The following is a 23,154-nucleotide window of genomic DNA, read 5'->3' as shown; positions in this document are numbered from 1 at the left end:
TGGTAACGGTTGTCTCATTTTCTGTAACTTCCCTATAATTTCTGGCTGGCTGGTTAAAGCTTTCTGCAGAAGAACTAAGAACTTAAAGAAACAGTTACTGGTTTTCCAGTTGAAGTTGAAACCTGTTTGTTTATGTAAGATGAAAATGAGCTGGACGTGGACAGCACATACAAGTCTAGCTTTTATTTTCTTTTTAGGTCTCCTGAACTTGTGAAAGCCCGCTTGCTCTGTAATGGTTCAGAGGGTTTTTCCATGATGGTCGAAGAGCTGCGCGTGCGGTACAGTTAGGACAATTGTTGACAATTCTTTCTGGACAGCAAGGCAACCTTTTTTCTAGAGCAACCGAGCTTCTTGGAAGACTTCTCCAGCACTTTGGCAGGGCTCTGACCGAAGCGGCTGGTACTGCCTGTTTGTGGCCGCAGAAAGCGGCCTGTACACAGGCCAGTTCTGGGCTTCCAGGGTTGTTTCTGGCCAAGGTCTGCAGCATCCTCGTGATAGAGAAGCACAAAATGGCAGAGTGTGTCTAAAGGCAAAACCCTCTGGCCTTTGAGGCACTTGTTGAAAACCTCGAGAACCAAATCTAGAAAAGAAGATGCGGTTACTAAACACTCTGACGCTAAAATACACCCAAGCTGTCATGTGTATGCACAAAGCAGCTGTGTGCGCGGGAAGGATGAGGGGCGCGGAGGGGAAGTGGTTTCCAACCTGTGATCTGTGACCTCCGTGGACTATTACTATTAAGACAATTTAAAAAAAACCCACCCAAACACCACACTTTTCTTGCATTCACTTCAGCCAGCTTCAGCTCCACCAGAAACATTTCAGGAAATTGGTAGGAAAAGTATTGTAAAACTGCTTACAATGCAGTACAGAATATGAACGCGCCCCAGAATAAACATACATACGCACAGGAGGGTGACTGTATCTATGAAAGTAGGCGTAAGTAGGCTATTGCTAATACCCTTCATGCAGACATAGACTCTCCCTTTACTACTTCTCCTTACACGTACAGTGATATCACAGAAAATCAGGCGTGAAAGAGATTTTGGTCCTCCAGGCAGGAGCAGTTCTAGTTAATGTGTATCAGACTGCGTAAGGATTTTTTTCAGTCTTTGTATAGCTCACGTAACAGTTGTCAGCTATATTTGCGAAGTACAGTGGGATACACTGGCATTTAAGCACTGCCACGGCTGTGTAAGGCGCACTGTAAAAACCAACTTAAATTCCTGCACATTCAGAACAACAGGCATGAGAAAAATGTGCAGGTGCAGTTTATAGGGTCACGTATTAAGATTTAGCCTTGTCTACATAAATATGTAAGAAAACATTCTTAAAAATAATTATAACAAAAAAAAAATTAACCACTTATTTCTTTCTAATGGGTGCATGGCTAAAAAGACCATCGCTTTTCTAGGTCTGTGTGGATTAGAATTTTCAGTGCCTTCCAAATTGCTTATAAACTCAGCAGTGAGATATCTTTATTGAAAGACTGTTTTGGACCTACAGCTGATATAAACAGGAGTCTTTCCTCTGACAAGCAATGGAGTGATACGATTTTCTGCTGCTGGCCGCCCTGTGACTTGTTCACTTACCAAGACTCTCGTAGACTACAGTTGGGATGATGTCTCTCAAGACTTTGCAGTTGGTATGCAATGCTGGGTTTGCGTTCATCTCCAGAAGCCAGACCTAGAAAAGATGAATGCCAATCAGGAAACGAGGCTGGGTCTCCTCAGAGTCAGAGCAATGCCCTTTTACTGACTTAGTGAACACCTTGAGAGGTAGGAGTACTAATAAATCCCAACAAAATCCCGTAACACAGAATGCAGGCAGGACAGAATTTTCATAAGGACTGGATGAATTAAATAAAATCCCTTTTTGCATACATTTACATACTTGAGAACAGCACTGCACGTTATTTTGTGTCTCTAGCTGATGCTCTTTAGATTAACTCCTGCTCTGTAGGTGTGTAAAGGCACTGTGTTTCTTAACATTCCAGTTTCCGTAACAATTTCTAGTTGAGTTTTTTGGATACCATGAAATAAAGTTATAAGGAATCTAGGAATCGTGTTGATTTGAGGTGGACATGGGATCAAAACTAAGCAAACATGGCACTGAGTTTTTAATGAACCCTTGGCCATGATTTCCTGGGTAAGCTTTAGTTTCAGGTAGAAGCCATGTAAGATACTGATTTTACATATCTATACTGGTCTCATCCCCATTTCCCTTCGAAACGCCAAGGTCTGAAGCTACAAGCCGCAGAATGTGATGGTCCAGTTGCAAATCTGTGCGAAACCAAACAATTGACTTGCATGTAATTCTGTTTACTGTTTCTTTTCCCTACAGCGAGAGAAACTCTTCTGTTCGCTTCCTGCCTCCGCCATACGGTGCTGCATCGTGTACATAACACATGTGGGAACTATTCAGCGTTTTGTAAGGAAGGATATTTAATCATGTAACAGCCCCAGGAGAATTTTACTCCCTTTTAATTGATTTAAAAAAATAATTCAAAAAATCTTTTTTTTTTTTTTCTGAAGCAGTACCTGTGAAAAATGAAGCCTAAGTGTTTGGTAGATTTTGGCGACATGATAGCCTTCACTTTGGCACTTTATTTTGCTGAGAATAAAATGCAACAATAATTTTCGCTTCTTTGAAATACTTTATTAAACAAATGAAAAGACTGGTAAGTGAGGGCAGTGAGATGTCTTTTTGTCTTCTTCCAGAGGAGAACTGGAACAGCTGCTCAAAAAAACCTGCTTTGCAGATGCCAACAGAGGGCACCTAAGTTACACACATTTTTCTTGGCAAACATTCTTCTGAGTAAGTGTTCTTTTTCCTATTAAAAGTTCGTAAGATTTTGTGCTGACAGACAAACTCAATGAACCTTCATAATTGTCTTGATTATGTTTTGGTTTCTTCTCCTTCGAAACAAATAAAACTGATAAACAGGAGGAAGAAAGTTTTCTGTGACATCTATGATGCTGTTCACCTTCTACATTCCCCATTATTGTACTATCTGAATGTCTCACTGTTTTTAAATGCTCTTAACCTCTCAACAACCAGGGCAATTAATAAATGCCCTTTGTTCTATTTCAGGAAGAGTGGAGCGAATAAGGCCAAGATTCACCATATCTGTGTGAATATCCCTAATTTCATGGGAATTTCATGTAGAATGAAATTCCTGTTCTTCTCCTAGCATCTGGCGTGCAGGTGCCTTGCTCAAAATTTCCTAGCAAACATATGACAAAGAAAGGAGACCAAAACCCAGAATGTCTGTCCTCGACTTCCTAACCATGGACCATCCTTTTTCTTTAGGCTTTTCGAGTGATGAGAACAATAACGAGTCCCTGTGGCTTTGGTCAGAAGTGCTGCTCTGGATGTTTCTCGGGGATGAAGAGGTTACTGCTACCTGCAGCCTGCCAGTACAACTCCATGTTCTGTCACATCTTAAACTTCCTCTGTCAAGACATCACAGGTAGGCTTAAAAACTTTAAACAGTAGGATTTCTCCACAGGTTCTTGAACAGCATGCCGACTGCAACCAGATCCTTCATTACACCAGGATCTGAGGTCTCATTTCTTGTTCTTTGTATAGTGCTAGATGCAGTATTAGCATCTGCTGAATACTTTTTATTTTCACCTACTTGGATTACTATTGTAGCCTCATTGCTGTAGAACCATCCTTACAGCAGCAGTTCAATGGCTTTCAAAGGAGCATTGGATGATGAGACTGGGCTCTGTCACGTGTTGACATGGTGGCTACAGACAGCATAAGACCTGTCTCAAGGGTCCTTTCCCTGCCGACATGGGCAGAAGTAGGACTTGGGGGTACTGGGGGATGAAAAGCTGGACATGAGCCGGCAATGTGCGCTCGCAGCCCAGAAGGCCAACCGTATCCTGGGCTGCATCCAAAGCAGCATGGCCAGCAGGTCGAGGGAGGGGGTTCTGTCCCGCTACTCCACTCTGGTGAGACCCCACCTGCAGCACTGCGTCCAGCTCTGGAGCCCTCAGCGTAAGAAAGACATGGACCTGTTGGAGTGGGTCCAGAGGAGGGTCGCAAAAATGATCAGGGGGCTGGAACCCCTCTGCTATGAGGAAAGGCTGAGAGAGTTGGGCTTGTTCAGCCTGGAGAAGAGAAGGCTCCGGGGAGACCTTCTTGCAGCCTGTCAGTACTTAAAGGGGGCTTATAAAAAACATGGCGGCAAACTTTTTAGCAGGGCCTGTCGTGACAGGACAAGGGGGAATGGCCTTAAACTAAAGGGGGGTAGATTTAGACTAGATATAAGGAAGAAATTGTTTACGCTGAGGGTGGTGAAGCACTGGCCCAGGTTGCCCAGAGAGGTGGTGGATGCCCCATCCCTGGAAACATTCCAGGTCAGGCTGGACGGGGCTCTGAGCAACCTGATCTAGTTGAAGATGTCCCTGCCCACGGCAGGGGGGGTTGGACTAGATGACCTTTAGAGGTCCCTTCCAACCCAAACGATTCTATGATTTTTGGTGTGCAGGAAATGCATGACTGAACCAGAGTTTTGTTCTGTTTCTGATCAAAACCCATTTAGTTTATGTAACTGTGTGGGTCTTTGCTGGAGGTTGCCAGGTGGAAGCTAAACATCCTGCTGGGGTCTCGGGGACGGAGAGGGCATCGGTCCGTGCTCCCAGAGGCTCCAAGTGACTTGATAGCCAAGACTGAATGGGAATGCATATATCTCTCTACATCAGAACTTGTTCTTAGAGAGGATGGCTGTAACATGCTTCAAAGCCCAAAGATATCCACAGCAGGGCTGTCTTGTCCTGCGTTTGTGTAGCAGCAGGTGTCCAGGGAGCCTGACCTCTGGCTGGAGCTTTAAGCAGCACTGAATCATAGAATCATAGAATCATTTAGGTTGGAAAAGACCTTTAAGATCATCGAGTCCAACCGTCGAGATACCAGTCAGAAATAGGAATAAAATAACTTGTTCTGTATCCTGTGCGGACATAGCTGCAGCCACATGCACAGTCACAAACCAAGCACTGGAAGGGCTGCTCAGATGTTGCCGACCCAGAAAGCGACCTGCTTAGTGATCGTGGAGACCACAGGCTAAGGCAGTGGGGTTCTGTTTTCCACAGTCTTAAGAAGCTTTTATCAGATTTTTTTATCATTGTGACCTGGAGTGGGCACAACCAAGTCTACAGCATCCATGTGGTACTTCATATTCCCGGGGTGAATGAAAAGCTATGTCATTCAAATCAAAGGAACCGTCCCTGCTTTAACTAGGGATTTGAGTGTTTGCTTCATTTACGTACATCTATCACAAATTGGCAGATAGCTTATCTATGTTCAGCCTGTTCTTTACTGATAGATAGCTGAATCCTTTTATGGCTGATAAAAAATTTACACATCTGTCTTCCCAGTATACCTCTGGAGAGAAGCCCTTTTGCACGGCTGATGCAATGCTTTCTGAAAACAGGTTCCTTGAACATTTAAATGACACTGTCCTAAGCTGTGCAGTGACTTAGGCATTTACAGTGCAGCACAGGGAAGCTCCAGAAAACAGTAGGAAAAAAGCCAACAACAGCAAAACCACATCCATCACTTTTGCTCCCTCTCCTCTTAAAGTACTTCATTCTTTCCTCAGCTTACATATGAATATGCAAAGCTCTACAGAAAGCTGTGGTTTCTCAGCAGGCCCTGCTTTCATAGTCTGTGCTTCTAAGAACTCTGAGGCAGGAAAAACAGCTTCCAAAGACTGAATCAGGATGCTGCAGGGCCTTCAGGAATTATTAGGAATGATGCTGGGGGCATTTATATCTCAGACAAATAAGGAAGAGGGAAAGACATGCTAAGCTGTAGGACTGAACATATAAGACCATGTTGAATCAGTATAAAGCAGATTCTACACGTGTCGTGAAATAGGATGACAGGGAGAATAAGGCTGTTGTGTATTACAGGTGGAGGGGACAGGGTGTCAGACCAGGAATTGTAGTGTCAGCCCACAGAAAACTGGGACTTTGCTGCACCGACCAGTGTTAACTGTGGGTTGAAGCTGTCGGTCCCGGGTCCAGCTATTGTACACTGCCTCTGCAGGGAGCGTACAGGTGTCTCTTGATGCAGCACCGCGCCGATAAAAAAGTAGGTTTGTTGCTCCCCAGCAGGGGCAAGAAAACATGGACCAACCTATGCTAAATCAATGCCTAAATTTCCACATTAGTCTCTCTCAAAGGGAAGTTCCAGGTTCCAGCTGACTGTGTCACCACTAAGTGTCCAGAAATCCTCATCGTTCTTACAGATAACACCTGTCAAGAAACAGATTTTGTTTATCTCTCCATATGTAAAATACACGGGGACGTAATGGTCTTTAAACGCTGAAGTTTTTAACTAGCCAGGTAGGAATTGCCACAATAGAGTGATACTGGATCTTCTATTCTACTTAAGGTTTACACAGCCAGGGCTTTGCATGCCAAGGCTGCAAAAGACAATTGGCACTGAAATTTGAGAAGCACCAGTTTCTATGTCTTTGCCATTTGCTCTCCCTTGCCATTGACTTCCTGCACAAAGGAGTCTATTGTTCGGGTGCCTTACCCACTGCTGCATACATTAATCCCATTCTTTCATAGGGTTTGCCGTTCCCACTGCCCTTTGCTGGAAGACGTTTGAGTTCCTTTCTGCTTTAGCAACAGCAGAATCTGCCAGCTGGCTTTCTGTTATGTTTAGGCCAGGTGGTTTTGAAGGACTGTGCTGCACTGAAAGCACCTCGGTCACCGTATTTAACATTTCCCTTTCCCTTTCTTCTGGCTTTTCTTGTCTGTGTTTCATTCACGCTTTACAAGTTTGAATTGTAATTCTGGCAGATTTTATAGACTCCGTGGGCTGACCTATTGCTAAAAGGTGAACCTACAGTGGACACGGAGATGCTGATGCTGACATCTGAATCGATAATGACTGATTCTTCAGTATGGTGAGGGCGAGTTCTTCATTGCCTTTGATGGATACTCAGCTAGTGTAAATCAGTACACTACATGTGATGTCAGAGGCATTACACACTGATTGATGCTGGCGTTTGGTTTCTGGAGAAAGAAAAAACTGAGTGGGCATAAAAGTTCCCATACTTTTCACTATGAACTCCACTCCCCTGTGAAAATTCTGCACAGCACAGTTTCAGCTGCAGTAAGTTCCTTTTCTTCTCTTCCCATCCTGAGCTGTTAATGCCAGGGTTTCACTGTGCAGCAAAAGCGCAGGCAATACAGGTGCCGTGTCTTGATGCTGGACAATGGAACTGGAGAAGAAAACGAATCCTACGCTTCATAGCTGACTGACTGAACGCTCTATTTAATTCCTAGCACCAGAGCCTGTGTCAGCCGTGCTATACTGCTGGCATTAGACATCTGGCCAACATCATACTTAGTATTTGACGATATCGCATTCGTACCTTAAAGTTTTCATCAATTAAAAAGTCACAGCCGATGAGATCAAAGTAGCCTAGTTTGCGATCCAGTTTGTGCTTGGCTGCCAGGAAGCACTGCAACATGATCTGCTGCATCCTTTTCTGAAACAGAAGACAGGGAACGGCGGTAACTGGTCATTGTGAACGCCAAGGGCATAGGAGTCACGGTAAGTCATAGGTGCCCTCTTGGTTTAGGGACATTTTTTCTTCCCCTGCCTCCAGCAGCGCCCCTCTCTAGACTTGGAAGGATGTCGCATTTTTCAGGCCATATGTCTGTCCACTTTGAGTTGATCGGAACCCCCTCTTGAACTTGGTTCTCCAGACTGCTGCGGTGGTGCGTGAAGGAATCTTGGCCCTTACTCAGAATGAGCTGTCTGCAGAATTTTTAGTGGTGTTTTTTCATTTACTCCTATGGGGGTACCTAGATGTGAGCTGAACACAGCCATTTGTGACAGTGGTGACTCACAACCCCCTCACAGCTGTGCTGGACATAGTGTTTTACAGAAGCCTGGTGAGCTAGAGCAACTTGCGGTAGGTGGTGCTAAGTTTAATTCAATTTGGAGTCGAAATGCACAGTGGGAAATTTCTGCACGAAGAGGGATACCATAAAGTTGCCTGAAAAGTTTCTGATCCCCTGAGAAACTTGGCAAATTCAGCTAGATTTGATTCTGAGCTGTTTTGCTAAACAAAAACATATTTTAACAAAGTTTTTAGCTTTTTAATTTTCTTTGTATTTGGCTTTAAACTACAGCATTTCCAAAATTAACCTGAGAAAGCTGTGTCCTCTGCCCTTTTCATTTTCACCCCAGCAAGTTTTGTAGAGAACTAATGCATCATTAGACTCAGGCTGATGAAATGAAGTCTCAGGGCTCAGATAATTTCTTCACTTTGTTTCATCGGTGAGACAGGAAGACGGTAAGAAATCAAGCCAGTTGAGTCTTCTTATCTCTGCTCCATGATAAGAGAAGATCTAAGGCCCTGACATGATTTTCATGTGGCAAAATCAGATGGAAAGTGAAGGGTGAGACCAAAGTCAGACAGGAAAGAGACCACTGAGAGCGTAATCCCTTTTCAGGCTAAGGCCTGTCAGGCTGGAGAGCTCTCTAATGTGTACTTTATTTTTTAATGCAGGACCACAGCGTCGGGCCAGGAACGTGAAGACCATAATTGCGTTTTTATAGCTAGCATTTACATTCACACTCTCTTTCTCAGCAGTTTACCCATTTTATTAAAATTAAACTCTGTGTGTCTTCACTTCTGTGTTGAGCACCTGCAGATAAATGGTTACCATGGGACCGTCAATACCTTCTCACTCAGTGTATGTGTTTCCTTGGGGCCTCCAGTGAACTGACGGGTTTTCCCCCTGTTTCTGTCACCCTGATTAGGCAGACTAGCACACCATACACTTGCTTGCACTTACAGTAAACACAGTGAAAACCCAGTCTTTGGGGAGGCCATTGGTTTTTCTGAACTTCTCATTAACGTGGCTGTTGAAGTGCTCCATCCGCCAAACTGTCTCATCTTTCAACTGGCTGTACAGGGAGTTCTTCTTCTGCATGTACTGAGAGGTGGGGAACAGAGCAAAGGGGGTATTAGATTTCTGGCGGTGAAGAGTAACTGGGAACCGGCTTGCACGGCAGACATCCAACTACCCTGAGTTGTTCCAGGCATCTGGAGTTGGGAAAGAACCCCAGGGTCAAGTTGTGGGGGTGGAGGGAATAGAGCCCCTCGCTAGCAGAGCTAAACCTGAGCGAATGTGCTGCCTCCCATTGTACAACACTGCCACAGGCAGAAACGTGCCTGACCCACATGGACGTTGTAGACACAATTACCCAAGGCCTCTGTCAGAGCGGTGTTTTCTCTGTGTGTGTGTGTAGGTATGATATGTCGGGACCAGCGGTTGGCAGACAGGGAGAGGTGCTTTCAAGTCATAGTCATGATATTCTTTGGGCTAAATCTGGTTCCAGTGTCTATCTGCCCAGTATTCTCCTAGAGGAGAGTACATCTGGGTGAGATGTATGGATGTATCCCCAGAGGAAACCAAGGTGAAGGCTTCTCTCTTCCCCTGTCTCATTAATCCCTGCGTCAGCTGGAGTTTATCAATAATGGGGTGTTTACATTGTTCCATCAAAGGCAAGTCCCCTTTCCCTGTGAAACAGCTGGCCTTGGCTGCAACTCCATCTGTGGGACGGTTACTGTGAGGTCGCAAAGCTTCTGGTTAGTGACGCTGTCTCTGCTGCCTCTTGTCTTTTGGAAATACAGTAGGAAAATGGCTGATTCCAGGTGGGATGAAAGGGTAGGAAGGGAACGAGAGCAGAATCAACTGTAATTTGAAGAAGTCTGGCCTATTACCGGCCGCTCCTGTAAATTTCGTTTCCCTCCTCCCAGCAGGAACCCAGATAATTTATGTTCTGCTAATAAACACCTGTCCTTTGTTTAATATCACTTGTGCCATGGGATCCTACCTGAGCACCTGAATTCCCGTGTGGATAGCTCTCTAGCTCAGCAAACAAACTATTCCAGGAAAACAAGTGGCATACTGATAATAGCATGTATTGCAGGAAGCAGCTGTAAACTGCTGTCCTGAACTGCACTTCTACAGGAACCGTAAAACTCCAACTGAAATGGGCTTGTCTGATACCTCTTTAATGCGTATTTTGCTAGTTCTTAGAACACAGCGTGACACTTGGGAGGACAGAAGGGCTTTAAAAGCAAACTGTTTTCTTCCTTCCGATTCTTTTGATTCTCTTTCATCAGGGCCAGTTCTAACTACTGAAAGGCCTCATTTGAAGCCAAAATGCAGGTAGATCTGAGCAAGGCAGGCTCCTATTTTGTATGACAGGAGATGTATGGGGGTACAAGCCAGAACAGTCTTGTTCTGTTGTAGCTCTCATTTGAGAAGCAAGACAAGCAAAGATGGAGATTTAAGAATGATGGCTCTTGAAGAACACATCTGCATCTTACATCATTATGATTATCGTGTTTAAGCACAACAGGATCAGCAAAATCCTTAGCCAAGATTAAGGCTCCTTTGTGCCAGGTAGCTGCAATCAAAGGCTTCTTGCCCTGAGAAGCTTATGGTCTACAGATACATGAGAGCATAATGGCAGGAAAAAGAGGTCCAGGGAAAGAAATTGTCAGGTTCAGCAGAGGACTGGTCCATGGCAGAGAACGGAACCTTATCCAGTACTGCTTCTGTTCAGCCTTGTTGCCATGCCTGACCATAAGCCCACGTCCATTTCCTGGGTGCACGGATTTGTCATGTGTGAGGCATGCATTTTTAGCCTTTCAAAAGTCTTTTTTTGCTTCCCATCTCTGTCAACCACTCCCTCCCCTTCTTCTGAACTAGGTGCGCTTAGTTTACCTGATTGGTCAGATGAACAGTCAGATCATCAGAAGCGGCATCATAATTGACACAGGTCAACCGGACATAACCCCGGGCAAAAAACACCACGTATGGTGCTGTGCAGGCAATGAGGAGGTAAGACCGGACATCAAACTTCTTCCCTTCCAGGAGCAGAGGCTGGTGAATATACCTGTCAGAGCAGTATTTCAACACGCGTCACCAACAAGTAGCCATAAGACATGGCAATGCAAAGCTCACACAAAACCCCACAGCCACACGGAACTAACCTGGTCGCCCCTTTTTCAACACTGGTTTTAAGGTGAATGGCAGCAGAGGGCGCTCGTAGGAGAGGTTAGAAGTGCCTAGAACAGCTCCGCTCAAGAGGAATAGAAGCTGTGCCGAGTCTTGGGAGCGGGAGGTAATTAAAGATTTACTAATACTTACTGGAGAATATACAAAGTTTATGTCTGAACACAAAGAGCCCTTCATACACCACCATTTCTTTTATTGCCAGAGTGGTGTAATCTGGGAATTGTTTCCCTTTATCATCTAAGGTTGCTGGACGTCTGCATAAATAACAAGGATATGCTGTTAAAACAACGCTAACAACAGTTTTCAAAGGAATATGGAGCCTCATTCTTCAGAACATCAGCCATTCCTCACTAATAGAAATCAAGATGATATCTAAGACAGGGTCCAACCACTTCTTCCCCTGGCGCTGCTGCTTGTCTATGTCAAAGAGCACATATTGGTCTAACTAAGGCCCTTGGTCTAATTTTGTCAGGCAGTCATTGTTTTGCCCCATATACTGGCTGCTGCATAAACGCAGTCCAGCCTATTGCAGAAAGCCCGTAAGATCATCATTCCAGTTTACCATCTTACAAATCTCTCCTGCCCTTTTCAATGAGGCCAACCATTCCTTTGTTACGAAAAGAAATGTTTGGATGAACGAAGCAGAGAATATTGCTTGCTTTGGCTGGGGCGGCTCTTGGAAAGGTTGCTGTGCGCTGTGTTCTCTTGCAAGATGAAGATGCCAAGCCAGGACAGCAGAATGTCAGGTCAGTGTGAGGAATTGGTATCATCACTTTGCCAGGACACGCAGTGATCACTACATGGCAAAATGTGCTTTTGCCATGCCAATGCTACAGCGTTGTCACGAGTGTATCACATTGTCATTGCTGGCATGTCATGACAGTGCCAGGCAATGTCATGCGTGCGTGGGCACCTTGAAGTTGAGCGTGCCCTGTATGCCTAGCTGTGCACACCAAAGGCAGCATCAAAGGCATCTGGGAACTGCAGCTCCTAGGATAAATAATGAAAATGTCTTTTTTGCATTTCTCTTTGAAAGTTTTATTTACTCATCTCAAAGCACTGAAGTGATTTAATTATAATGCATTCCTCAATTGAGAGAGGGACACTGAGGCAAAGGGAAGTCAAGTGAGTTGTGTAAGAATAAGCAAGTAACGTTCAGTTGCTGAAACTGTTCTCATGACTTCTGCTGCCTTATTTTTCCCTTCCTTTTCCTGCTGTTCTGCTACTCTACAAAACATTCTAGCAGTGGCTGAGAGGGTATATATTCTACAAAGCAGAACCTTCATGGTTCTTTTATTCATGCAAGGAATAAAAAATAAAACAACCCTAACCCAAAATTTTAGTGACTGCTAGCCACCGCCTGTTGATTGAGGTATAGACTTTTGCAGCATTGAGGCAGAGTTAAGAAGATATTTGGGAGGCTTTATTAGATTGCATGGAACAGATGTTGTAGCTGTACAATTTGTAAAATGCTAGCTTTGTATAAGAAGCTGGGATAATACCTAATTGAAATTGCTTTGCACAAGGCTTTATGTATAGCATTCATGTACAGAACTGTAGTATCTGGCCTTTTGAAGTCATTCTTAAATTTCCAGACAAAGGTAAACTCAAATCTTTCTGATGACAAAGATCTACCTTGAAATGACTGAAGTGTGGATGCAAGACAGACTAACCAGAGAAATAGCCCCTCTCCCACACAATGAAATCCCATAGGTTGATGAGATGTGGCGTAACCACATTAAATACCTATGGAACAATTCAACTCTCTGAGGCCAGTGTGCTTAATCAAGCACACCACTCACACATGAATTCCCAGGCTTCAGTCTCTACCTTTGCACTATTCTTGCCTGGGGAGCCTTGTATGGCACCTTCTTATTGAGTAAGTTTTCCTCAGTGCTGTGGAGCTTGGCTTGAAGGGTGTTGACAGCGGCTGGATTTTTAAGCAGGAAAATTCCTCGCCCTTGATTAGAGCAACTTGGTTTGCAGATCCAAATCTGTTCTTCTGCAGAGAGAATGAGTCTATTACAGTAATGTGTGTGGTACGAAACACCGATGTGCCCGTTAGCGGGCTCTGAAAACCGCTCACTTGAACGTGTGTGTATGTATATACGTACACATGCATATAGATATCAACTATTATTACTGTGTATACTGTCATGAACATTTTAGAGGATCACATAGCTATTTAAATTGGCTGCCACCATGATTAAGACAATTCACCTTTGCAAAGCTCAAAAAAGGCATTTCTCTCATCTTTTAAGTCCAGGCGAAAAGATTCTGGGAAGAATTCTTCCATCTTCAGTAACCTATGGGAGAATCAAGTACAAATTGAAAACCCTATCCAACACATTCATTCCTCCGTTACTTTCAGAAAGGATGGTTGCAAGTAGAAACTTAAGAAATGGCTTTTTTTTCCTGCTTGTAGACAGTTGTGTGTTAGTTGTATGTTTTTGCTGAGCTACCTCATTCCATAAGCTTTCAGGAATGTATGTTAGCCTTAAGACATTCTTCGTACGCTCAGTTTTTTGAAAACTAGTTGAGATGGCTGCAGGTAACCATGGTACACGATTGCCATTTGGTTTTTTGGTAGGTCAAAAATATAGGAGCAGAAATGGCAATAAGCTTCTCTTATATTTACAGTGTCTATGACACAAGAAGTTGTGGCCTTTCCAGTAGGACAATGTACCCAAAACGGGAATTACTATGACCGTTGTCTTTGGGGGACCTGGCACTCCTACAACTCCAGACATAGAAAAAGAAGAAATTCTGTCTCTGATGTATGTAGTTCTGGAAAAAAAGCGATTCAGAGAAGCGGGAGTTCTTACTTGGAATTAGAGCTCCTACTGATCTTTTTCATCACCCGCTCTTGCTCTCTCAGGCAGCATAAAAGCCCTATCTTACTGGTGAGGACTCCGTTGTTGGGAATCTGATAGAGAAGCTGTTCACCTGTATGAGGGGAGGGAAAAAAAAAAGCTTGCCCTCATTGTCCCATGCAGCAGAATCTGCAGGATGAAGCTGACTTTGCTACCGTTGACTTTCACCAGTTTGCTTTAAGGCAGTAGTGACAACTCACAGAGCAGTGAAATCACTTGCTGTAAATGTGTTTCTGTCCAACCTTGCAGCGGAACAGACCCACCTGATGGGGCTTCATGAAATGGTGCATCCCTTGCCCATGCCAAAGGTGCCACTGCCGTCACACCATTCCAGCTGCAGAATTGCACTGAAACATACCTTATCTGCACCGCCGTATATTAGGCCAACTGCTGTAATGGCGCAGCCTGACAAATAGCCACCACATTGCCATCAGAGCTGGCAGGAGGGGAAAGGCGGCTGCTGTACGTGGACTGGTAGGGAAGCGATGACACACTCCCTCCGCCACAGGAAAGCCCGCAGCTCTGTGCCGTGATGCTCAGGCTTGCCAGGGCACAGGTCTTGACCGGCTCCCAGAAGTAAAAGAATTGCCCCAGGGGCTGTGCTTAGGGAGTTTTGTGTTTGTTATGCAAAGTACCACCCTGAGGGTGCCAGCTGCGGGAGTCCTTGATTTTGTGCTTTTCTGGTGGGAAAGCTGGCCGGGCCCTGTGAAGTCAGGATGCACCGATGAGACGAAGGGCAGAGTGCAATTCAAGAAGTTGCTTGCTAATACAGTGGAGTAGTTTGCCTTTTAGTGACTGTTCTCCCTAGATAGAGATAGCTGGGGCTGGGACGTGTGGGGTGACCCATCTTGAGCTTACTTTACTTCTGTCTTCAAGTGCACCCTTCCTAGCTTTTCTCCTCTCCCCACCCGCACTGCGGGGGCATCTCTAAATGCGAGGCACCCTCTGTACGCAAGGCCTAGACTAGTGCTTGAGAGGTGCCAGAGTAGGCTGCATGCTGTCCCTGTGCTGCAGTTCTGTGTCCGTCCTATTGCAGCCTGTGCTCAGATCCAAAGAGGGAGGACCGCATTTCAAAAGTGATCGTGATGGTTTGTGTTTAAATCTCTGTACTGCTCATTTCACTATACTTAATTCATTTCATTGGTATCTTTTCTCCCAAAGCTGTTCTCCTGTCTAAAACCCTTTCTTTAATCACCACGGCAAATCCAGCTCTGGTGTCCTGTCTGAGGTCTGCCCAGAAGTTGAGGTTACCTGTTTCTCCTACCTCCACGTGACGTCCTCTGCCCTGGGAGTCACAAGTCCAGCATTCTCAAGTTTTTCCCACTTCCCTCTCCCACTCAAGGCCCACAGGCACCTCTACCTTCTTTGAAATGGTAATAGGTCTCTCGGCACTTGATTTCACACCATTTCAGTGCGTAATCCTCTCTTCTGTTGTCATAGATACGCTGCCAGCCTCTGCTCTGGCAATAGATGCTCACACTGCATATGGAAAACAAAACAGCAAAGTAGCCTCCCTTCTATTAACAAATGCTTAGTTAGCTCATTCCCCTTGAACTCCTAATAATTTTCTCTGTGAGCCTGACCTAACGTGCCCAGAAGCCCCTGGGTGGGGGGTAAGGTGGGAAGCAGTAATTAGAATGGCTGCTAGTGGACCTGCTGGTCTGAACTTGAGAGGGTGGGGTGAGTAACTGAGGATGCTAAGAACATTGTGATACGGCAGCTCTAATGAGAACTTGTACCATTTCAGCAGGGTTTTTCCAATTAGGGTGCAACTGGAATAGAAATGGAATAGAAATGCTCAGGGTCCAGTCTTAATAAGGAGCCTCTCCGCTGAGGAGTTTAGGGAGAGATGACAAGTAGCGACAGAAAAAGCTGTTTGTAGACAAAACTATGGAAACATAGCAAGGAAAGTGCTGCTTGCAGCAGAGATTCCGTGGTGCTTGCTGGTGACAACATCTAGAGAAGAGTGCCAATATGCTGGAAAGAACTCAGAAAGGAATGAATGGAACTTCTGATCTGACAATTTTTCTTGGGCAGAAATCTCTTATTATTTTTTTTGCTTGTTTTACATTTAGCACAACAGAATGTTGATGAACAACGGTGGTTCCTAGCTCTAGTGATGATGCTAGCAGATTTGCTACATGGTGCAGCTAAGTGATTTCTGAACAGCCCCAACAGAGAAACTTTCATTAAACAAATAGAAGTATTTCCTTTCTTTGCAAAGATATAGTAGTTAGCGACTTTACTACAGGTGGCCTTCCAGTGGATACTTTCTATCTGAATTCTCTTTAAACGGTTCCCCAGGTGTACCATTCCACAAAGACAGCAAATCAAAGGAAAATTATTTGAGGCCAATGGATAATGGATAACGTTGCATGATTTCATACATGGTCATACTCCTGTTCATATGAGTCTGCTGAGTGGACCTACTTACAGCCCAGCTCCATTAGATCCACTGATATAAAAATATGGTCCTGGTCCCATTGGTACTTTTGGTATCTCTTCTTCTGGCTGTTTTTCTTGAGGGCATGCCTTACCCTGTGTTCTATTCTCCTTGGACTTGACTTTGTCAAGCTCCACTTCAGAGTTGGTAGAAGTAGCTGCAAAATTAGAAATTGAGACACTTCAGATGATCTGGGACCTTCTCCATAAAACCCACATCTAGAAAGACAGCTGTTACAGAAGAAAATACTGTAAGGTAAGGGACTGCTTCAATTGGTTTTATAGCCGTCACTAGGGGCATTGTCTTAAAACAATGCAGAAATTATTGCTAATGTAACCTGGTAGCAGGTACCGTGGTCTATTAAGTGGAAAAACAGAGGAAATATAATAAAACATGTAGTAGAAGGGAACATTCCAATCAGCCCTAGTCTGTCAATGCAAAATGGCATTCTCTTACTTGGCAGGCCTCTGCTTCACAGCACTTTCCCAGATATCTTGTCTAGGTGGGTCTCAGTTCTGCCCTAAGCTGAGCACAAATCATTCCAGCGATCCAGATGGATATGGATATGGATATGAGAGAGTCTGACAGACTGCAAGGTCTAGGGAGGTGTGGAGGTACAAAGGGAGAAGGGCAAGAAGAGCCTCCTAAAAAGTGTTAGCCATACACTGTGCACCGAAACAGCTGTTCTTCCAACTGGTAACGCCTATAGGAATTTTGACAAGCCCAGGATGTGACGGCTCTGAGGTCCCCCTGACAGGCAGCCACAAAGTGGAATGGCACACGTAAACTGTGCTGACAATGACTGAAGGGGTGGGAATGGGAAACACCCTGCCTCAAATTGGTAACTAATCATGTCAGGCTTGTGACGGTTCTGTTACTTACTCTCAGCTCCCAGGGCTCAAAAGCTGGTGAATTTGTAGGGGATAATTTTTTTTCAGCACAAAGTTAATGAGATCTGCCTAACCCGTAAGTGCTGCTGGGTTATTTGTGGAGGAGAATGTCAGAGCTTGTATCTAGCTGTAGCAGTTGGGAAGAACTTTAACTTCTTGGTCTTCTAGGAATGATAAACTAAACTGAAAACATCACTTCCAGATCTTCCTCTGTCAAGAGGTTCCCCTGTATAATACATAGCAAAAGCTTTTCTTTTGCAAGGCAAAATGAGACTCCATGACTTTTCCCCACCACCCCCATGCTTCGTCCGTATTTCAGGTCTCTGATGTTCTTCATACAGCACAGACAATTCTCTGGTGCAGTCCCCAGTCATGTTCTGAAGCATAAAGGTGCTTCAAAGCAGCTGAAGCAACTCAACTACCGTCTCACCCTGACAGATACGGGCCAAGAGGTCTAACACTGTGCTTTATAATGTATTTTTTTTAACTAAAGTAGCAAAGCTTGTTCAGGGTCCTGTCTGATACAACTAGACTGTCATACGCTGTGGTACTGTTGGAAAAAAATATGGTACGTGAGCGATTTCTATCTGATCAATCTTCACATTGTTCAAATGTTCTCCAAACGGATCAATGACATTATAATACATAAATGAGATGAAGGACATTATCAGATTGGAACTTGAATCACATTTGGATATGAGTGAAAGAATGGCCAGTAATGGGAAATTTTATTTTGAATATGGTTGCTGGTAAAGGATTTCAAAAGGGCAAACCGTACGGTTTCAGAAGTGGTATCTAATGTCATCAGCCTCAAAACTATTGCTGGATTTATCACCCATTATCTTGGTCTTAGCAAGAGAGTTCTGTTCGTGGTTTGATTTCATGGCTGGTAAGTCATAGGAATTGTGAGTCTGGCACTTGCTTCCAGAACAGCTCGTGACTACTAATATAACTGGCATTTGGGATACTGATACCCAAACCACTGCCTCCAAACCTACAAAAAGCGTACATAGGCTTAATACTGCCAGGGGCTGAGAAACTATGCCTCTGGTTTCTCTTCAACTTGGCTACGCACAAAACTTTTGGGAACAGTAAAGCCTGTGAATAGAAGACAAAGTCCTCTCTGTCCTAGTTCTGTTCCTACCGGGATGAGGAGGGAGCCGGGAAGGAGGGAGCAGGAAGGAAGCAGATGACAAGACTGGAGTTACCTACTCTTTGGGCTGTTCTTTTAACGTTATTTGTTACAGTACGTCCTGTGATCACATGAGTAAAACCTTCCATCTCAGTGACAAAACTCTTCTGACTTAAGTGGAGCAAAGGTATTGGACATTGTTATCTCTCATTTTACAAGCACTTGTTTTATGTCCTCGTTGCACTCCACCTATGAACACAGGTGCAGCCCACAGTGAACCCTGCGCCCACAGCTATTGAATTTCCCGGCAGGCGCCCACAGCTATTGAATTTCCCGGCAGGCGCCCACACCTGGTTCCGTTTGCTTTGGAATAAAGGAAGTAGATTGCAGACTCTCTGAGGAGGGACTTGCTTTAAATTTCTGCTTCATGTAGTACTTGGCACCAAAGGGTTCTAACAGTAAAAGCCTCAGCGTTGTTACAAACTGCAGCATTATCTGTGCTAATCCCTGGGCTCCTGCCTTGAATTTCCTCCTTAAATTGAAACCAAAACAAACCAAAACCCCATATTGAACAACCAGTTCAAACAAGCCAGGGCACAACGTCCATGATGGAGAACACTGCCTCGGCAATGTCTTTTAACCCACTGAAATGAGCTTTCTCCACGGTGAATTTCAAGCTGCCGGTTACTGGTTGCGTGGAGCCGAGGCTACGCTGGCTGGTTGCAGGACGGTGGGACAGTTGCAATGGGGAGGGCTCTCCAGCAGAGAGCGGTGCCTGGCTCTTCGGTCACTAGCTCATTTTGCCATCGCGGCACCAGACCAGGCGAAAACATAACATATTCTGTCTTCCTCTAGAAGAGACTATCATTAGCCACCCAGTCAAAGTTTTTGAACAAACTGTTTGAAAGTAGCTCAAAGACGGGGTTAATGCATTATGCATAAGCGTCAGGCAAATTAAAAGACACGCAGCAAAGTGGTACAGCTCAACCGTTTCCTCGACCAAATGCATTTTATGAAAAGCTTGTACCGCAAAGCGGTACCACCCCTCCAGCTACTGGTATCTTCCACGAGGGAGGCAGATCTCTCTGCTCTGCCTTAGCACGGTGTGTTATAGTGCTGGTCTTGTTACTCTTTGATATGGGAACGTAAATATTTATTTATCTATTTTTAACATTTGATTGCTCATTCATACCTCCTGCGAGAGCTTTTGCCTCTTTTATCACCTCCCTCCTTGTCTGGATTGCTAAGAAATTAACCAATTTTAAACAGTCCCATTTATCCTGAGACATGGACACATGAAATATCCTGCAATGATTGAAGTGCTGGTAAGGTATTCTTCCATTAGTCTGAACACGTACTTGTCTCTCCCTCTCTCATCTTTATACAGAGACCCAGGGGGCAGGAGCCTTTTATCTTCTTTTCTGTCTAATTATGGAATCTCCCAGTATTAAAGATGAACCTTTATTTCATTGAATCTTTCGACATGTATTATTTAAGCGTGAGTCCCCTTAGCCTTCATTTGCTTGTGTGTTTTGCATCCTTAGATGGCTAATTATTAAAGAGGTAAGGACAGACAGGGACGGAGGGGGTTATTCTGTTGCCCGATTGCCTAAATTTCAGGCAAAGGCCTTTTCACTTGTTTATCAGAGGTGGGATTAGATGCTTGTTGGGACTTGAGCTCTTAGGAAAGAACAGGCAGAGTGGCTTGGCTTGCAGACCTAATCAGCAGAGAGGAGTGGGGATTTCAGAGGCTGAGTTTGTGCACCTGAACTCAGTTCTACATTGTCCTGTGAAAGAGCCTGTCTCTGTCCAAAAGGTATTTGTGGCGGGGAGTGGGGGAGAGCCCTTGGGGAAACAGTCTTCTAACTCATCACATAAACTAGCAGCACGAAATTAAACAGCATGATTCCGTTCCGGAGAGCCCGCACAGAGGTTGTCTTCACGCCGGCTGCAGCCAGTAAATTAACATTGCTTGAGACAGTTTTGAATTCGGCTCATTCATTTCTTTGGGAATTGTGTGTTGGCGGTGTCTGTGTAAGAAGCTCCTGTCTAATCTCAGCTCTGCTTTCAGTGCACACGGGGATAAACAGACTGGCAGGGAGATGCAGTCTGCTTTGTGTCATTTGTCCTCCAAAAGAAAAAAAAAGCAGAGCTTAGAACACAGAACTTCCTTTTTCCCTTTTCCATGTAAAGGAAGGTTTAACAGAATAGCAGCTGACTGATTTCTCTAAAATCCAGAGGTTATATCTAGCTGAAATTTTCATTTAAGAAAGCTGAATGATCTAATCATCTTTCTAAAGACAAGCATTGCCCTAAAGATTACCTCTGTATTAAAAAGGTCTTCATTTGAAATGAATACATTTTTTACTGCCAATGCACAGCGCTGAGTTCAACAACAGATACGTCAGAAAAATAATGCTGTTGGTTTTGTCATTGAAAGATTTGTGGCATTTCAGCCAAATTATCTCTCCGTAAAAAAGTAATGGTTTCTTTTCGGAGGAGCTGCTTGCTAAAGGATAGCTTGTATTTTTCTTCAAGTCTTGAACAAAACACTTAAAATGTTAGTATAAAATATTTTAATATCACTAGATATTTGTCAGCCAATATCAATAATTTCTGTCTTGAATTATTTTTGAAGCAAAGGGATGAGCTTGTATTTTCACAGGGTTTAAATGAAAATGGTGTAAATTACGTGCAATATGTCTGTATTTTAATAATAATAATAATGTAATTTATGCCATAAGTCAGTGGCCAGCGCTTTGGCTAGTATAAGGAGATATAACTGCCTTGATACTGGCATTAACTGAGAACCTGGCCATAGGACTCGGCACAATTAATGGCTAAAAACAAGGATACAAGATTCACCTCTGTCAGCTGATAAGGATCCAGCCTGTTGTCGGTTACTTCCTTGCACCATGGATTTGGTGTTCTTCTTCCTCTTGCTTAGCACAAAGGCCATCTCAGCCTAGCCTGCAGAAGGACAGATCATCGTCAGCTGCTTTGCCAGAGTCATGAGTGGTCTGGGAAAGTTTGTAAGATGTATTTTTCTCTTTGTCACCATTTGCTCTGTTGATTTTAGGTGCCATTTTTCACCATCTTCTGCGGTTTTTTCATTTGTTCAGAATCTTTGACATAGTTGTTCAGCTGGGAACACACAGGCTCTACTTTCTATCTACAGCTTCTTACGGGTGGTCTCTGGTGATAAGCGTGTTGGTGACTGTGCTGAGGATCTGAGTGCTTTTGTATCTAATCTTTGTGCTCTTTCTACTTCCTTCCCATTGATAGCACTCAATGCAGGTCTTGGGTTGCCTTGTAAATTTGCTCTAAGTAACCGGGTGCTTTCCCTAAGTCTGCTGCTCATGGTGGAGCAGTGTCCAAGAGCTGTTTTCAGATATATCTGGTGTTCTTTGTCTATGGCATCATCAGGCTCCAGTTGTTCAGCCTTGGGATAAAAGACAGGCTTCTTTTCAGGAAGCTTGAAAGCCGAGACCCATTTTTTGTCTTTGCAATGGATATGAAAACAACAAATGAGATATTCTATCTGGAGACGGAAACCATAATGCTGAATAATTGTTGGACGTAAGGTAGGCAGAATATTTTTAGCAAGTTTCATGCTTGGAATAGTCAGTTGTAAAAAAGGACTTGTTCTGAGTCAAGGCTGCAACTCGTCTGTAGGAAGGATGCTTACCTTAGAAAGCGTAGGGCAACTGAAACATCAGCTAGAATTAGAGAGGGAAATATATATTTGCAATGACTTACAAGCAAAAGTAACAAATAGCCTAAGAACACCAAATAAATGAAGCATACATACTGTGTAGTTTAAAGTCCATAAGAAGGACAAATGCAAAAGTGCTAGTCACTGTAAGTATTCTTATGTAGGAAGATATAATGCAATAGGCTAAATCATAATATTGAGCTACTGAGTTTACAGTTAGATATATTTAAAGCATATTTCCCGTTAAAGACTGTCCTCCCCCAAAGTGATGTGTTGGAGTGGGTAGGCAAGGAAGGTAGACAGGCATGTCAGTGTCACTGATTCATTGTGTCTGTGGCCATGTCGCCAAGCATTACAGCGCCAGTTCCCCTCTCTGCCTGTTTGAGTAATAATTGCATAATTGCACCTGGGTGGGACTGGAATTCTCATTTTGTAACACAGTCAAAGACTGACTGTTCAACTCTACTTGTTTGAATGGAGTTTTATTTTCAGTTGGAGGCCAAAGACCCCTGCAGTTTCCCATGACATGACATGTTAAAGAAAAAGAAACTGTCTCCAAAAAAATCTGAGGTTTAGAGAAAGGCAGGTGTTGCGGAACCTCAGGGCACCTGCCTTTCTCTAAACCTCAGTCTGGCAAAGCCACAAGGGGAATTAGGGGGAAAAAGGGTTCTTTCAGACCCCAGTGGAAGGTAAGGAGGGTGAGTCTGGCAGAGGGCTTTTGCCAGACAGTAAGGTGAAGCTGTAAGATCCCCTGAAGAGTGACAGGGAATAAGAAGCTGTTCCTCTAACAACACTCTCGCCCTCGGACTGGGAGGCGTCCTGACGGGGAAAGAACTGACAGGAGTTTTCAAAGAGGGGATTTGTTAGACTTAGGTTAGGGTCATGACTCCAGCACAGTGCACGGAGCAAAGGCTGCTCTGGGTGGAACTGTAGAGAAAGAGGGAACATGTGGAGTGGGGAACAGGAAAGGTAAGTGGTGTTTTATGCTCAGGTAGGTTTGCATTTGCTAGTCCAGTTGCAGTAAGG

The 23,154-nt window shown here is 44.2% G+C and overlaps 1 protein-coding gene across 1 annotated transcript; it reads right to left on the bottom strand.

The window, feature by feature from the left end:
* Positions 1-183: 183 nt before the first annotated feature.
* On the bottom strand, positions 184-21,945 carry TTLL10 (tubulin tyrosine ligase like 10). Its single transcript, XM_076356243.1, has 11 exons — positions 21,279-21,945; positions 16,383-16,548; positions 15,309-15,427; positions 13,901-14,021; positions 13,296-13,381; positions 12,906-13,077; positions 10,782-10,953; positions 8,838-8,978; positions 7,403-7,519; positions 1,593-1,686; positions 184-580 (listed from the first exon to the last, which is right to left on the bottom strand). The coding sequence occupies exons 1-11, from the start codon at positions 21,370-21,372 to the stop codon at positions 285-287; spliced, it is 1,578 nt and encodes a 525-aa protein (XP_076212358.1). The 5' UTR covers positions 21,373-21,945; the 3' UTR covers positions 184-284.
* Between the last annotated feature and the right edge of the window lie 1,209 nt (positions 21,946-23,154).

Source organism: Aptenodytes patagonicus, chromosome 19, assembly GCF_965638725.1.
Source record: "Aptenodytes patagonicus chromosome 19, bAptPat1.pri.cur, whole genome shotgun sequence".
Taxonomy (NCBI): domain Eukaryota; kingdom Metazoa; phylum Chordata; class Aves; order Sphenisciformes; family Spheniscidae; genus Aptenodytes; species Aptenodytes patagonicus.
This window is presented reverse-complemented; position numbering and strand designations above follow the sequence as displayed.

Coding starts and splice junctions, on each gene's coding strand:
- TTLL10 (XM_076356243.1), bottom strand. CDS start 21,372: ATGGCCTTTGTGCTAAGCAAGAGGAAGAAGAACACCAAATCCATGGTG. Junction 8,979..10,781: donor CTGTTCATCTGACCAATCAG/GTAAACTAAGCG, acceptor CCCACCTCTCAG/TACATGCAGAAGAAGAACTC. Junction 581..1,592: donor TGTAGTCTACGAGAGTCTTG/GTAAGTGAACAA, acceptor CTTCTTTTCTAG/ATTTGGTTCTCGAGGTTTTC.